This window comes from Medicago sativa, chromosome 7, assembly GCF_051527215.1.
Source record: "Medicago sativa cultivar Bolivia chromosome 7, Bolivia_mono, whole genome shotgun sequence".
In the NCBI taxonomy this organism is placed as follows: domain Eukaryota; kingdom Viridiplantae; phylum Streptophyta; class Magnoliopsida; order Fabales; family Fabaceae; genus Medicago; species Medicago sativa.
In genome coordinates this window covers 66,089,066-66,106,324 of record NC_140755.1, presented here as the reverse complement: position 1 = coordinate 66,106,324, position 17,259 = coordinate 66,089,066, and the positions used below count along the sequence as shown (strand labels likewise).

At 34.3% G+C, this 17,259-nt stretch overlaps 2 protein-coding genes and 1 pseudogene across 2 annotated transcripts; 2 read left to right on the top strand and 1 right to left on the bottom strand.

Annotated features, from left to right (window-relative positions):
- The first annotated feature begins 8,965 nt into the window (after positions 1-8,965).
- Positions 8,966-10,564, top strand: LOC146907797 (PAR1 protein). Its single transcript, XM_085727028.1, has 3 exons — positions 8,966-9,216; positions 9,327-9,653; positions 10,173-10,564. Exons 1-3 carry the CDS (start codon positions 9,150-9,152, stop codon positions 10,316-10,318), a joined length of 540 nt encoding a protein of 179 aa, XP_085583154.1. The 5' UTR covers positions 8,966-9,149; the 3' UTR covers positions 10,319-10,564.
- A 534-nt stretch (positions 10,565-11,098) lies between these two features.
- LOC146907796 (F-box/kelch-repeat protein At3g23880-like) lies at positions 11,099-12,774 on the bottom strand. Its single transcript, XM_085730400.1, has one exon. It carries the CDS (start codon positions 12,772-12,774, stop codon positions 11,587-11,589), a length of 1,188 nt encoding a protein of 395 aa, XP_085586526.1. The 3' UTR covers positions 11,099-11,586.
- Positions 12,775-12,870: 96 nt separating this feature from the next.
- Positions 12,871-13,772, top strand: LOC146907795 (uncharacterized; annotated as a pseudogene).
- The last annotated feature ends 3,487 nt before the right edge of the window (positions 13,773-17,259 follow it).

The window sequence follows — 17,259 nt, the reverse complement described above, 5'->3', positions numbered from 1 at the left end:
ATCCTTAAATAACAAATCTTAAAAGCACACATATTCAAATAGCACATCTTTATATAGCACATCTTTAAATCACATATCTTAAAGTATCACATCTCTATATAGCACATCTTTAAATCACATATGTTAAAATATCACATATTTATATAGAACATCTTTAAATCAAATACCTTAAAATATCACATCAATATTCGTCATCAATTAATTCATCATCATCCAAGAATTATATAATAAATAATAAATACTATTTATCACTATTATTATAAAATTAAGAGAAGTCTCATATTACTAATAGACATAATAAATCATATGATGTAAATTAATTAATGGAGCAAGATAAAAATATCTTTTTAAAACTTTCATCATCTTATCATTAAATACTCACTTTAAACCTTAATTCTCAATTCTCACAAACTAATCCTACAACATGTTAATTGCAATCTAATGATCTACAGACTTAATATTAGTGAAAGATAGTCTCACCCTTACCTTGGCAACTTTAATAAGCATGGAAAAGATGGCAAGGACAACAACAACGCAAGCAATTAACAGTGAAGTAAATTCATGCAGAGAAAATAACATGAATGTTTCTGTTTGTTCTTGACATAGTAGGAATTATGTGAGTAGTATTTATTTGTATGTGTGGGAGGTCGACTTTGTTTGTGTGAGAACCAAAACAGAGATTGAGAGAGAGAAGAAAGGAACACGTAACAAAAGAGATGTGGCTCACAAAAATGTACTAAGAGAACAATATTATCTCTTCTCCTCCTTACGGCACAATTAGCAGGCAATTATATAGGAATTTAACAGTACATGAAAAGAGGAACATAGGGAGGAAATTAGGGAGTAAAATAGGGAGTAAAATAGTGAGTGGAGAAACTTTTGATTTAATAATGGTGCAATAGGGAAAAGAGTATACACGTGAATGAGTGGGAGGGAGAGGAAAATGGAAAAGTTAACTAATGTACAAAAGCTAGCCCCTCCACCTACTCTTTCTTGTTTCTATTCTAACCTTTCTTTCTTATATTATATTCTTTCTTTCTATAAAATAATATAGTCCACTCGTAACAGGTCTACTAACTTAACGGTAAAATAATAATAATAACTGTCACTTACCGGCTCACAACTAATTAGAAATATTACTACTCACTCAACTTAGTAAAATGTCTAATTATTACCAGGTCAAATTCTAATAATTAAAACCAAAAATACACACACAGACAATTAATCATATATGAGCACATATAACACATAACATTTATTCAAATAAATTATACAAAAAGACACCAAACTTGATAAAATAATAATTAATAAAATAGGGCGTTACACCCGCCACCCCTACCATGCTTACGACGATAAACCCGCCCTCCATGAACCTCTGCCAGAATTGATTCCAAACTATTTCATTCATAAGTCCCTCTCTTCACCACACCACTGCACTTGACGGATAAGACCTGACCTCTGATACGTCCCAATCTTCCGGTCAAGAAGTATGATTTGTGGATGTGAAATGTAATAAAACCATCTTATGTATCCATATGCTGCTTGAACACCAGTAATAACAGAATGCCCCAAATCCTGATATGTTAGCATAGATCAAGATAGTGGACATAGCGCTAACTGATCTCTGATAAGGTCGTCTGGGAGATGCACTGTCACATGGATGTCTGGGGAGGGTCTAGACAAAATCACACTAACAAATCACCCACTCCGGCAGATATCTCACCCTAAGAGTTTTGTATCCGAGCCATCAATATTAAAGATTGATCTACTTGAACAAACATATTTGATGGTGTTCAGCGTATGGGGACATGTAAACACCCCCCAGATCCAGCGAATCCATATGTCTTCTGTAAGGATCAGGTGCAACCTAACCCCTAAGCGGGTGAAACATCTTGGCACGTGGATGGTGATTGTCCTCATATCCACCCCATGAATCCATGACACAGATACCCCTACAGTGTTGAAATACCCAAGTCCGCAACAAAGTCAACAACTTATAAGTATACTAACAATCAACATACGGGTGAATAAACAAGCAGTCCATTATTATTTATATATGCAACAAAGATAAGCATATTACCATATGTCCAGGCACGGATCCACCCATTGGCAATTGGGGGCAGCTGACCCCACTTATACATTTTTTTCACAATAAATAATGAGTTGATTTTATACTTTGACCCCTCATAAAAAATTATGATGCCCCCACATGGTACTAATAAAAACGCTCTAAGACAAACTAAATAGTAGAATCATGGAAACAAGTCTAGTTTTTTAAACTTTTGATGAATCTTGGGAATTTTTTTTCTCTAGGTAAAAAGAAAATAAAAGCGGGTAGTTGAACACACATATTAATCCATGTAATTTATGTTCTTTTTGTTCTTATTTTTGTATTATGCAGTATAGTTGAGATTTAGCAGATTTTATCCCAATTTTTATTATATTCTAAACTTTTACTTGTATTAAAATCAAGGAATTAATTAGTTCTATATCCTATAAATATATAGAAATTGAAAAATATGTAAAGAAAATTTTAGTCTCAAAATATAATGCTTTAAATGTGTAATTGGTCCTTGCACTTTCAATAGATTTTGGCATTGGTCCTTGCACTTTTTTTTGTTTGACATTGGTCCCTGCACTTTGTAAAAATATTGTCATTGGTCCCTGCACTATTTTTTGTTTGACATTGGTCCCTGCACTTTGTAAAAATATTGGTATTGGTCCCTGCACTTTGTAAAAATTTTGGTATTGATCCCAATCATTTCATGACACGTGGCACCAATACCAATATTTGTCCAAAGTGCAGGGACCAATACCAATATTTTTACAAAGTGCAGGGACCAATGCCAAACAAAAAAAAGTGCAGGGACCAATGCCAATATTTTTACAAAGTGCAAGGACCAATGCCAAACAAGAAAAAGTGCAGGGACCAATGCCAAAATCTGTTGAAAGTGCAGGGACCAATTACACATTTAAACCAAATATAATTTACCTTTTAAAATAGGTTTAAATGTGTCATTAGTCCCTGCAGTTACACCATTTTTTGGGTTTGGTCCCTGCGCTTTTTTTTGTTTGGTTTTAGTCCTTGCACTTTATAAAAAAATTGGCTTTAGTCCTTGCCGTTAGTTAGCCGTTAAAAAAAAGGTTAAAATTAACTGAGTGCCACGTGGCCCAATCGTTACATGCCATGTGGCACATCAAAAAGAAATATTTACAATTTTAATTAAATAAAATAAAACAATTTATTTATAATTTGTTTTATTATTATTATTAGAGCTTACTGTTCATCATCCCCTCCAATCCCACATCAACACTTTCATTTCATTGTTTTGTTCCGAATCACTCACACTTCCTCAGGATACCCATCAATTTATTCATCAATTTTTACCATTATACCCATCAGTTTCCACATTTCCCTTTCATTGTATCGGAAAAACTACCCATTCACCCAACCCAACCGAACAAAAAGCACTCTACAATGTTCTCAACTCCATCAACCCAGATTTCCCATGGACTACTCGCTTCCCCGGCGACCTCTGTCGCTTACCACCACCCGACGTCGTTTGCCGTTACTCCTACTTTCGTTTTCTGAAGTTTCTAGTAGTAATTTTTGCGAACTTGAATTGAAGCTTAAATTAAAGTCAGCTCTGAAAATTGTATGGATGGGATGAGATGCGTGTGTTATAATTGTTTTCCTTTACAATCCATAACAATGTTAATCGTACTAGAGTAATTTGTTTTTGGAAATTGGAATTGAAAGTTAGAGAAGGTTAATAATAGTAGTAGTCCTTTGGAGAAAGATGGGACTCTTATGTGTATAATTTGGTGTTGGGTGGGTTGTGTAAAGCCAAGAAAATAAAGGATATGCACGGAAGGTTTTTTTTCCTGGGTTGGATTGGGATTGATATGAAGAAAGGAAGAACAGTAAGCTTTAATAATTATAACAAAACAAATTATAAATCAATTGTTTTATTTTATTTAATTAAAATTATAAATATTTCTTTTTGATGTGCCACATGGCATGTAACGATTGGGCCACGTGGCACACAGTTAATTTTAACCTTTTTTTTAACGGCTAACTAACGGCAAGGATTAAAGCCAAAATTTTTATAAAGTGCAAGGACTAAAACCAAACAAAAAAAAGCGCAGGGACCAAACCCAAAAAATGGTGTAACTGCAGGGACTAATGACACATTTAAGCCTTTAAAATATGAAGAAATGTAGACGGTAATTATAATTCTAAAATATTCAAGAGACTTCAAAGCAAATAATTTTGGATCTTGATTTTATATTAATTATGTCATTTAACAAATCTTAGATAATGATGTCATCATTTTATTCTTTATTATATAATTTTAAGAAATATTTATAGTATCCCTCAAAATAAAAAATATTTATAGTAAATAATTTGACCCCATTTGTTAAAATTTCTGGATCCGTCCCTGCATATGTCTGGTCTTCATATCCACCCCATGAATCCATGACACAGATACCCCTGCAGTGTTGAAATACCCAAGTCCGCAACAAAGTCAACAACATATAAGTATACTAACAATCAACATACGGGTGAATAAACAAGACACGTCATCAAGACACGTCATCAAGTGTCACTGTCATTTCCGCCATTGTGGTCCAAAAGCATACCCTCAATGGGAAGATGCAGCAAACAAGACACGTCATCAAGTGTCACTGTCATTTCCGCCAATAGAAGATGGAAGCTAGATGTCTCCTCATGCCATCTCTCAACAAAAGCAGAAAGCAGCTCGTGCTCAATAACACTATATCTAGTATCCTGTAGCAATTGAAGACCAATGGCTCTTAAGGAATCATTGAACTATCATGCTGCCATCTGAGTAGTGGTTTCTTCATTATGTAACGCACCGATATTTATCTTGTTGTTTATCCACTTTAAATTTCCACGCCACTGCAAAATTAAAAACAAAAAATTAACATCATCTTCAGAAAAATCAGAATAATAAATGGAAAAAATTAACAACAATTTACAATAATTAAAAAACATAGAAATTCAATTTACATTAAATAAAAAGGTGTAGCGTCTTACCACTCCATCAGCCGACATCTTGGCCACTTGAACATAATACATGGTGATCACATATAAGTCATGTGGGCCACTAGGATAGTTATCTAGCTACCCTGGCTCTGCCTCCAAATCCACCTGCTCAACATCACCGTCCACCTGCTCCTCCCTCTCCATTTAGGGCTCGTATTGTGGCTGATGATCGTCCCTGAGATGTTACCTCGCCATCAGTACAATATTGTTCGAATTATAAAATCCGAACAACAACAATATTGTTAGGATTTTAAAATCCGAACAACTTTAGTGCTATAGGAAAAAAAATTTCGAACCCAAATAGTGACATGCAAAGGGAATGAGACCTAACCTTTAGTTTGATGTTTGATGAAGCTTGAAATGTGTTGATTTTGAGAAAAATCCTCCAAGATTGGGCCAATGTTTGGTTTTTGGATTTTGGGGTGAGAGAGAGAGAGAGAGAGAGAGAGAGAGAGAGAGAGAGAGAGAGAGAGAGAGAGAGAGAGAGAGAGAGAGAGAGAGAGAGAGAGAGAGAGAGAGAGAGAGAGATTTCTTGGGTAACTGTTGAAACTGTGTAAAATGGGGAAGTTTCTGATTTTGTTTTATATATAAAATCCAAATAAAGGATAGTTTTAGAAAAAAATAAAAAATAACGCGCAAGAGAACCCTATAGAGTGGAAAAAATAATAGTTATTTTGTAGCAACCAAATTCCGAAGAAACAACTTCAACTGATATTTTTGCTAAAAAAAAAAACTTAAGCTAATTTTTAGAATAAGTGTCGATTTTATTTTTTATGTTCTTAAGGCATATAATTTAACTAAAATATATTTTATTTTAAATTGCGAACAAGATTTTAGATTTACCAAGATTCAAAGCAAAGCGTCCCAAATTCTCACTCTCATTGTTTCTAAAGATGCCAGCACATGCTAAAAGACTAAGGGTATCTAAAGTAGAGCCATCAATGTTACATTTGATCTAATTGAGGAAAGGAGGATGCCAAATAACCTCTATTATCATAGGAGCCTTAGGACGATGAATATTAACCTTAGAAGCCATAATGATAGAAAAGTCACTCAAAGAAGGACTTGAGGTAAACACATTTGGGTTGGTTTAGTAGTGTTGACTTGGTACCTTGAAGTGTGCTCCTATCAAGTTTTTAAATTTGATTCCTTCTTAGGTCAATTTTGGTGGACTAGTCCATATAGAGCAAAGCTCTGACATTAAATGCTCCCTGCAAGTGGAAAGTAAGATTGGACCACACAGATTAGTCGTTCTTTCGGTAGGATACCAAGTTTTTTGAAAAAAAGAAAGGCCTCAGGCTAGAGAGGTATAATTTCCACCTAGAGAGAGCGACTTCTAAGTATAACTCGACACATTTGTAGAAAACTAAAAGTTCTTTCTATCGTATTTCTTGCCATGTGTTTCATGTTAAAGATTTCTTGCTTTTTCGAAGGTGTATATGCACGTCTTTCTTCACGTTAATGATAACTAAACTCTCTATAAAGAGAAATAAGGCATTCAAAGGCACCTAGAAATCAGTTATGCCAGCAAAGAGCCGAAAACACCAAATAAGGCGCTCAAATCCAATCTGAGCCCTCGAAGAAATCAAGCGGTCACATAACCTTTGTACCATATGGGTACAACAATCAGAACACATACACTCACGTGCCACTTGAGAATCTATAATTAGAGAAACCCACCACAAAATCTTGCATATGCCTTCTTATTCCAAGATAAACCTCAGGACCTTTAGACCTCACTAACTTGAGTGTTGAAGTGTCTTTGCAGGTACACCACCCTACACCGGTGAAGTGCAATCAACAACCACCGTCAACAACTGCAACAACACCGTAGCACCCACTCATTCCATTTCTTCTAATCATGTACAAATTAGTGGCGTCGTCTATGTTGATGTTGTTCTTGCAACATCATAACCTTGAATTATTCTCACTCTCTAACCACCAAAGAAATGGTCGGAAAAGGTAGCAAAATGGTAGCTACCATGTTTAAAATGTTGGAAAGCATCAAACTTCTTCGTCAAGAGGAGTCATATCACTGGTGATTACACCAAATCGGCTCCTGCAAATCCTTCTCCCAAAACATAGAGATCACGGGGACCTTCAGTCAAGGGCTGATGAAACCCCTTATGGTCCCATGTCTCTAGCATAGATGAGCACCTATAAGATCTACACAAGATGATTTAACAATAAACTAAGTTGATCGACAAACAAAATTAACGATTGGCCAAGGTATAGAACCTACCAGTATAAATCCTGGTAATCATCACTTTCCTCACAGAATCACAAGGAATGATTCAAAAACTTGTGTTGGTTGAAGAGACCTCTAAATCCATCCGACGAAATAACGTCTCAAAGCATTGTAAACGTCACAGTCCTTATCGCGCGATAATTATCACACGAAGCACATAACTAAAGACAAGAAAAATCCGAAAGGTAGGAGAACCAAAACTCCTATGAAGCATGCTTGCTCTTCTCACCATTACATTAGGGCAAGACAATGAGGATGGAGATGGAAATTTGTTTCCCCGCCATGGCAGGGATCCCCTCCTCCATAATCTAGCAGAAACACTCGAGGTCAATACTCCCCCGAGAGAAATCATTTATGGATGACTTGATATACATGACATCTAGACCACAAGAAAAATTTATTTAAAAACATGCCGATTTTTGGGATTATCACAAGGAATCTACTATGGCTCAGGGACAAAAGGATAAGTACAAAGTACAAAAACTCGAGGTCATTACTCCCCCGAGAGAAATCATTTATGGATGACTTGATATACATGACATCTAGACCACAAGAAAAATTTATTTAAAAACATGCCGATTTTTGGGATTATCACAAGGAAGCTACTATGGCTCAGGGACAAAAGGATAAGTACAGAAATAGAGAAACTCTTTTTTTTTTTTCGGTGGTGTTCGGGGTTCGAACCTCGGACCTTGCATATATTATGCATTGTCTTTACCAACTGAGCTAAGCTCAAAGAAACTCTCTAATTTGCTCAAAGAAAGTTGTTATTGTTTGAATGCTTGAATTGTCAAAACATTTGCTGATGAACCTTATTTGTACTACTCTACTAAGACTCTACATTACAAAATAGAAATATCTAGAAGCACATTTAACGCTATTACAAGAAATATATAGAGATGGGAAGGATACCCTAATGCATCTAGCTAGAACATTCTAGAGATATTAAAGATGTCCTAGGTATTAAGTCCTTATTTTGTTGTATTTCTCGAAAGTTCTTCCACATCTTGAAAGTTCCATAATTATCTATCATTCTACATAATTCATTGTCATACCACCCCATATCTTTACGAAAACACCAAAGTAACTTCTAATTTTTTAAAGAATCATTAAATTATTGAATATTAAAATCCCCATTCTTATACTCCTTCTAATTCTTATCATAAGGAATCATAAGAAAAAAAATCAAATTTTAAGTTGATTCAATAAATGATATATTTAGTCTATGTATCTGATATATAATAGATCAAGTACTGTATCAGTAACATAACAACAAACTTATAGAGAGAAATTTTTCTAGTATTTCGTAACAACCAGCCTAAATACGTTATTTTCAAGTGCTAGGTAATTATACTAGCTACTTGGTTTATGGTTTATCAATGCCTGCTAGTTGCAACCATTTTTCAACGAGACAAGTGGCAATACTCTCGAGCCTTTGTCCATGCCGCCTCAGTATATTTTTTCCACCATTATTATGACTTTTTCTTTAAGTGAAGTTCTAAACGGGGGAAATAGAAATATTAAACTAATTGAATGTCATTTTACAATGTCGACTTTCTAACTAACTAGCGTAGCAAGAGGACCATTTTATTTTTCTAAATTCTTACATGTGTTATTTATATTCAGGAAAAATTAAAAGCCATCTTAAGTCCTAACACGTTATTTAGAGACAGTGTTCCATTTCTTACCTATATATAACCAAGTCTTTGGTTCCTTCTCCACATAGTTGTTCATATATCTTCCAAACCATATTTTCTTCATTTTTTACATTCTATTCCTTAATTCTTGATACACTATACATTAATCTTATAAAAGCCAGAATTTTAAATCATGTCTTTCTCATCCAAATTACCTTTGATTATGCTCTTGTGTTCCCTTTTTATCCATGCATCCTTCGGTACACACACTATATACACACCCTGCTATATATTTTCCAATTACTATCTAGTTACCTATGCAATTTATTTATTTTAAATATTAACATGTGTTTAATTCTTCAATTGACAGCTGAAGTTGTGTGTGAACAGTTGCAAAAGGATCTATGTTCTTTCTCAATAGCTTCTTCGGGAAAACGGTGTTTGTTGGAGACAGAGAAGGCCGCGGATGGTGGTGTCGAATACCAATGTAGGACATCAGAAGTGGTGGTGGAGAGAATGGCGGGATACATAGAGACAGATCAATGTGTGAATGCTTGTGGAGTTGAAAGGAATTTTGTCGGAATTTCTTCTGATGCATTGCTTGAGCCACAATTCACAGCCAAACTTTGTTCACCATCTTGTTACCAAAATTGCCCCAATATTGTTGACCTTTACTTCAATTTGGCTGCTGGGGAAGGTAATTTATTTTTCATTTTGTACCATAACTTTTATGCATGAAGATCATGGTTAACTTTTATGCATTTCATGATTTGTTATTCCTTTTCATCATATTTTGAACAATTCAAATAATTGGGCCATAGTGATTTGTGGTGAAAACTCAATGATGTGTTAGTCCTTTTCATCTTATTTTGAACAGTTCAAATAAACCTTCTTTTTGTCTTAATTTCTTGGTGGCATTTTCTAGAAAAAAAACATAAGGTCATTTCACAAATTTTTTATTTTTTGCTTAATTACAAAGCAATGGTTATTCATGCTCACTTTTCACTGTGAAAGTATCAATATAGCTTACCGTCATGATCTAACATTTTAACTTCAAATTTAATCAAAGGGACACATATAGTCACTCTTCAAAAACAAAAAATAAAACAAAGAAGGTTCTTTTCTTGTAAAAGGAAAACATTTTTGTTATTTTCTTGTACTATTTTCTCTCTTTTGATATTATAATAAAGGTTACTTTGATACTATGCAAATGCAGGTGTGTTTTTGCCTGACCTCTGTGAGATGCAAAAGACCAACCCTCATCGCGCTATGATCGAGCTTGTGAGCTCTGGAGCTGCACCTGGCCCTGTTTCTGCTCTGTCACAAGACAAGCATGCAGCATTTGCCCCTTCTCCCCTGTAAACAAAGTATCCTAAGCTTTCACTTTATTTTGGCATAGATGTCAAAAAAGAAAATAGAATGTATTATGAGTTCATTATTATGTGATTGGATTTGATTATTGTAATACTCTTTGTAGAAGAAACAATAATTTGTTGGTACTCGGAGAATTTACTCATTTTGGAATTTGTTTGTGCTCCAAATACTTTCTATACATGTGACTGCATTATTTGGGTTACATTATATGATAAAGTACAATTCCTGCTATTAGTATTGGTTTATGTCATTATCCTTTTCTATCAGTCTCAATATCTTATCGCCATTTATGGGTTCATCAAGGAAATCTTATCTATCCATCATGTACCAAGTCTAACTGGTAAAGTACTTAAATAACTTATTGTCTATTTAAATCAAATACACCAAATTGGTTGATCTTTTTTTGAAATAGAAAAATATTTGAAACACCACTAAACCGACCGAAAGAAACAACAGGAAACGGCCAAAAGATACATAGCCTGCAGTAAGGTTAAGATGAGTGAAAATTGGTGCACCATAATAAAGAACCTAGAACAACTTACGTCTATGATCAAACTGCATTTTATTTAAACATTTTATTTAAACTGCATTTTATTTACCAAAACAAAATGTTTCCCCCGTTTAAAACAATCACACATTCATGTACACAAACAGAAACAAACAAAACCAAAGTTGTATTAATTAGAAGAAAAGAATGATGAATTGAAACCGCATAAGAGAACCACAAAAGTGTGAAATTATGAACTTCTAAAATACGAAAACATCGAATTCTGCAAAAACTGATATAAGTTGATATATAAAAATCAAAGATGCTCAGGTCCCGACAAAATAACTTATAAGAAAAAGTAAATTACTATTTCCTACTTTATATGTATAGATAGATACTAGAAAGTAATCTAAATGATTGTTTCATCCATCATCCCCTAACGAAGGTTGCTTTGATTATCTGCGTCTTGTGATATCAAATGCTTTTCCTTTTCCTTTCTCCCATGATTTTCCCACCAAACTTCCATGTAACATCAATAGTGCCCAATGTGCTTGGAGTTGGGGTAAAAATATTAAAAAAATACCCGTTAGTCTATAAGTGAAAAAGCGAAACACAAAAATAAAATGCAAACACAAACTCGTAAAGTAAAACAGAATTCATAATGCTCATAAGTAAATCAATATTCATACGTAAACAAATAAATGTGTTGGCTACAACCACGATGAGATGAATCCGAATAAGTGAACATCTAAGAGAAACTTACTCTCAATCAAGGAACTGAAACCAAACTTTCTACGTAACCCATTGCCTGATCGAACCAGTCTACGTCGTGTCCTACTTTAATTCTCTTTACTGTTTTGTCTTTCAAATTATAGATATATGGCTGGTTGCAGTATTTATTTGCAAAAATCACCATATCACTATTTACATAAAGACATGCAAAACCAGCATCAAGTTGTTGATTTTGAAGATTCTTGTAACTAATCTTAAATAATTGAGTCCAAGACTCTTGAACGCCGTACTCCTTCATTTGCCATAAAACCAATTCAGTTTTCTTGGGATTATGAGATAAACAAAGACTGTCCATCAAAACCCTAAGAACTGGCTGAAAACATGGCATCTCATTAAACCCTGGAGGAGGCAGCAACTGCTTGTATGATTCCGTCGAAAGATCAAGTGAAACAATAACAAATTGCACAACATGAGTAAGAGGCTTGTACATAGCCAACCAATTAATAGTCCCACTCAAATGCACACCATCATTGAGGCGGCAGTCGCTGTCTAGGCGGCGTCTATTCTGCAACCAATTAAGAGGAAATATAGGAAATCTCTGAATAGTTCTCCAACAATTATCACCGAGACTGAAAATTCTAACCCTGCTTTTCCACGAAGCATTGTTCCTTTTAACACGAAACGCCACAACCTTATAAGTTAAAGTTGAAGCATCATAACCAAAAGAGTACTTATAACAGGACAAACCATAGCTGTTATCATAGCGACGCGGGGTTCTATAACGGAATGACCCTAAATTTTTAGAGCTTGTCCTGGTGGCAGGGTTCCAGAAACGGAACCAATTCTTTGGTTTTGATGTCTCTGTTTCAGAATGGAAAAGCAAGCAGAGTAATCCATTACAGGAACCAACAACCCTACAGTTATGCTCAAAATGATGGGATTTGTTGCTGGAAACGGTGATGGATGGATTTTTGAGCAAAAGATGCACGGGGAAGGGTACAACGAACCTGATGGCTGGTATACTTGTTTTCCAAGATAGCGTTAGATGTGGGTTCTGCAACGATAAGTTATGGTGTTTTTGAACGAAGGCTGGATCGGAGATGAGAGCGTTCCATGACTTGCTCACGCATTTAAGTTGCACGATGTTTTTAACACTAAGTAGTAATAGGATTTGGGAGACGAGATCGTTGGGGACGAACAAAGGCTGCAACGGAGGTGTATCCATCACAGTAACAGAGTTGAAATCGGAAAAACCCTAACACAACTAAAATCCTGAAATAGAAATTGCGGCGAGAGTTTTTACTACGTGCAACGCAGCTTTATGTATAAATATAAACTTATTTCTCAATGGGCCAAAGTTAGAGGGTTTGCGGGTCCAGGTGGTGACACAACAATGGGTTAAGAAAATCAAGATTTTCTATACACGGTTCTAGGTTTCCTTTTTTTTTTTTTTTTAGGGAATACACGGTTCTAGCCTTCTAGGTTTCTCAACCTCTCCTTTCAAAAAATAAAAAGGTTTCTCAACCTCTCCTTAAAAAAAAAAGGTTTCTCAGCCTCTATAAAAGCCTTCTAGGTTTCTCAACCTCTCCTTTCAAAAAATAAAAAGGTTTCTCAACCTCTCCTTAAAAAAAAAAGGTTTCTCAGCCTCTATAAAAGACAGATCAGAAAATAGGTTTCGAAATACCTTTTTATATCTATACTATGTATAAACCAATATTTTTGGCACAGGCAGGTTCCTATGAAGGTATCAGTTTTCGCTTGGAGGCTTCTTCGTGATCGTTTGCCTACCAAATCTAATCTGCTCTATAGAGGTGTCATTTCACCAGAAGCTGGTTTGTGTGTCTCTGGCTGTGGTACTATAGAATTGGCGCAACATTTGTTTCTCTCTTGCTCTACTTTTGCTTTACTATGGCCAATGGTTCGTGATTGGATTGGTTTTGTTGGAGTGGACACTAATGTTGTGTCTGATCACTTTGTTCAGTTTGTTCATTCAACAAGTGGAAGTAAGGCTACAAAGTCTTTTTTTCAGCTTATTTGGCTCCTCTGTGTCTGGATTTTATGGACTGAACGTAACAACAGGTTAATTCTATTACTCCTTTGCCTAGGTTGCTCGACAAAGTAAAATATTTGTCTTTAGGTTGGCTGAAAGCTAGAAAAGCTACTTTTTTGTTTGGCACTGATAGGTGGTGGTCAAGCCCTTTACAATGTCTGGGCATTGGCTAGGGTGAGCTGACGTTCTTGCTGTCTCACTCAAACCTCTCTATTGGACACTGCTGTTTCCTGAGGAGTCTTTGTGGCACGTCTTGTGCTATTGAGACTCTTGTGTGTTGTTAATATAATTCCATTTTTGATTGTTAAAAAAAAAATATTTTTTCTATACTATATATAAAGAAAATAGTTTTTTTTTTACTCTTTTGGGTTGACTTTTTATCATTTCAAAATTACCCTCAACCTCAATACAAATAACATATTTTTTTTCTTATTATTTAAAAAAGATAATGGATAAATGCGAGTTCAAAACTTCCTTTTGTACTTAGCAGATAACTATTTTATGTTAGACTATGTTTTGCTATTACCATAAATAAGTCACAAGGGTAGACCATTCCCAATGTTGGAATCTATCTTCCACGACACGTTTTCAGCCATGGTCAAACATGTGTAGCTTTATCAAGATGAGTTTCTCAAAATTCAACAAAAGTGTTCATCTAAGAAATAAAAGGGAAGATAAAAACTTTATAAAAAATGTAGTTTTAAAGATATTCTTTTATCGCATTAATCATAAGATTTTCCTTTACATAACAAGTCATTTATAAATTTATGTTATCATTTTACTAATTATTATTAGAATAAACAATAAATGATCGTTAATTTAAATTGTTTTATATATAGGCAAAACAAAATAAGTACAGTTGATAAATAATTTCGTTATATGCTTTGACAATAATTTGTAGATACATCGATGTACGAATAATTTCCATTAATATTTAAAAATTTAAAAATTGTAATCAAAATTATACAAACAAACATAATAAAATAGACACACATTAGCGTAGTAAAAAAAACGGAAAGATGAGATTGTTAGTATGTATAAAGAAAATAGGCTTAAAATATTCTTCATTTTTTACATTCTATTCCTTAATTCTTGATACACTATTTACAAATCTTATAAAAGCCAGAATTTTAAACCATGCCTTTCTCATCCAAATTGCCTTTGGTTATGTTCTTTTGTTATTTTCTTATCCATGCATCTTTTGGTACGCACACTATATATACACCCTGCTATGTATTAATTCTTCAATTGCAGCTGATGTTGTGTGTGAGGAATTGCAAAAGGATATATGTTCTTTCTCAATAGCATCTTCGGGAAAACGTTGTTTTTTGGAGACAGAGAAGGTCGTGGGTGGTGGCGTGACCCTATGAAGCACCGATACCTGACACGATACCGATACGATACCGATACAGGAAATTTTTCAATATTCCCGATACGTACGTTATTAAAAAATTAAATTTAAAATTAATAGTATAAATGCACATTTTATAAACATAACTAAAAATGATAATAAACAAACATTCACATTAATGAAAATGATCAAAACAAGTGACAATTACATATTTTTCCCGCACAAATTAGATAGAATATAGCTAAACATTATTAGTACCATCCAAAGAGAACATCATAAGTACTATAAAATAAAATAAAAAGAACACCTTTGTCTATAGTTGACTACTTAATAGTTAACAATAATTTATATCGAAAACAAACAGTTTTTTTTCCCAATTAGAGAGAAGAACAGAAGAAACATAACATTAGAGAGAAGAGAAACATAGTAGAATTCAATCGGTGGTAATGGTTCGTAGAGAGAATAGCTATCGCTATATGGTGACGAGAAACCCTATTTTTTAGGTTATAAGAGACAATATGATTTTGATAGCGCTGCGAGACTTGTAGTTTTATTTCTTATTATTTTATTTTCTTTTTTTTAAAAGGAAATATGTAAGGCAGAAGTATAGGTGTCGGAGTATAAGTTAGCTGTGTTGGAGTACAAGCTAGCCGTATCCGACACTTATAGGTCATTTTTTTAAAAAATTAAATATTAATTGCCCGATACTTCTCCGCCGATACGCGTATCGAAACGTATCCGACACGTATCGGTCATTTTTTTCAAAAAAATAAATATTAATTGCCCGATACTTTTCCAATACGCGTATCGGGGCGTATCGGTATCGGATACGATTTTTCACCGTTTTTGGAGTATCGGGGCTTCAGAGGTGGCGTCGAATACCAATGTAGGTCATCAGAAGTAGTGGTGGAGCGAATGGCGGGATACTTAGAGAAGTGTGAATGCTTGTGGAGTTGAAAGGAATTCTTTTGTTGGAATTTCTTCAGATGCATTGCTTGAGCCACAATTCACAGCCAAACTCTGTTCACCATCATGTTACCAAAACTTTCCGATTATTGTCGACCTTTACTTCAATTTGGCTGCTGGGGAATTAGGTAAGATATTTTTCATTTAGTACCAAAACTTTTATGCATAAAGACCATGGTTAACTTTTATGTTTTAAATGGAGAGTGGAAAAGAATGAACTTTTCATCTTATTTTGAACAAAACAAATGAACCTTCTTTTTGTCCTAATTTCTTGGTTGCATTTTCTATGATTTTTATTTCATGCTTAAATACACGGCAATGCCCTTTTTTTTTTTTTTTTTGAAGGAGTACTTGGCAATGAATCAGAAGGTACTTTTCACTATGAAAGCATCAATAATTTGTAGAAGAAACAATAATTTGTTGGTACTCGGAGAATTTTCTCATTTTGGAATTTGTTTGTGCTCCAAATATTTTCAATAATGAAATTGATGCATTAATTATTTGTTACAGAATTTAATTATCACTGATATTTTATTATGGATCCACTATCCATATTTTTGGGTTACATATAATATGATCAAAAGTTCAATTCTTGCTATTAGTTTAGGTCATTATCCTTTTCTATCAGTCTCAATATCTTATTGACATTTATGATCAAAAGTACAATTGTTGCTATTAGTATTAGTTTAGGTCATTATCCTTTTCTATCCGTCTCAATATCTTATCGAAATTTATGGGTTCATCAAGGAAGTCTTATATATCTATCCATCATGTACCAAGTCTAAGTGGTTAAGTCCTTAAATAACTTATTGTCTATTTATTTTATATAATCTTGAAACTTAAATCAAATACACCAAATTGGTTGATTTTTTTTTTTTTTTTGAAACAGCGAAATATTTGAAACACCACAAAACCGACGGAAAGAAATAACCGGAAACGGCCAAAAGATACATCGCCTGCAGTAAGGTTAAGATGAGTAAACATAGCTGCACCATAATAAAGAACCTAGTTCAACTTAAGTCTAAATATGCAACAAAACTGCAGCCAACGAAATACTTGCGCCAGAAAAATCCGTCCCGTATCAAAATCAAACACAAACAAAACTACCATGAGGAAAAAACAGACAGAAACAGGCCAGAATTAGCACAGCCTGAGACAGGCAACTGTGATCAAACTGAAGAACAGTCACGAAATCACAGAAGCCGCAACACGTACAGCAGCTCCAAATTAACTGTTCAGAACAATAAAACTGTATGCAGCACCTACACTGATTTAGGAGAACAAAAATTAAAATACTATATAGACTAGCACTCTTTAAGACTTTAACCAAAACAAAATCTTTC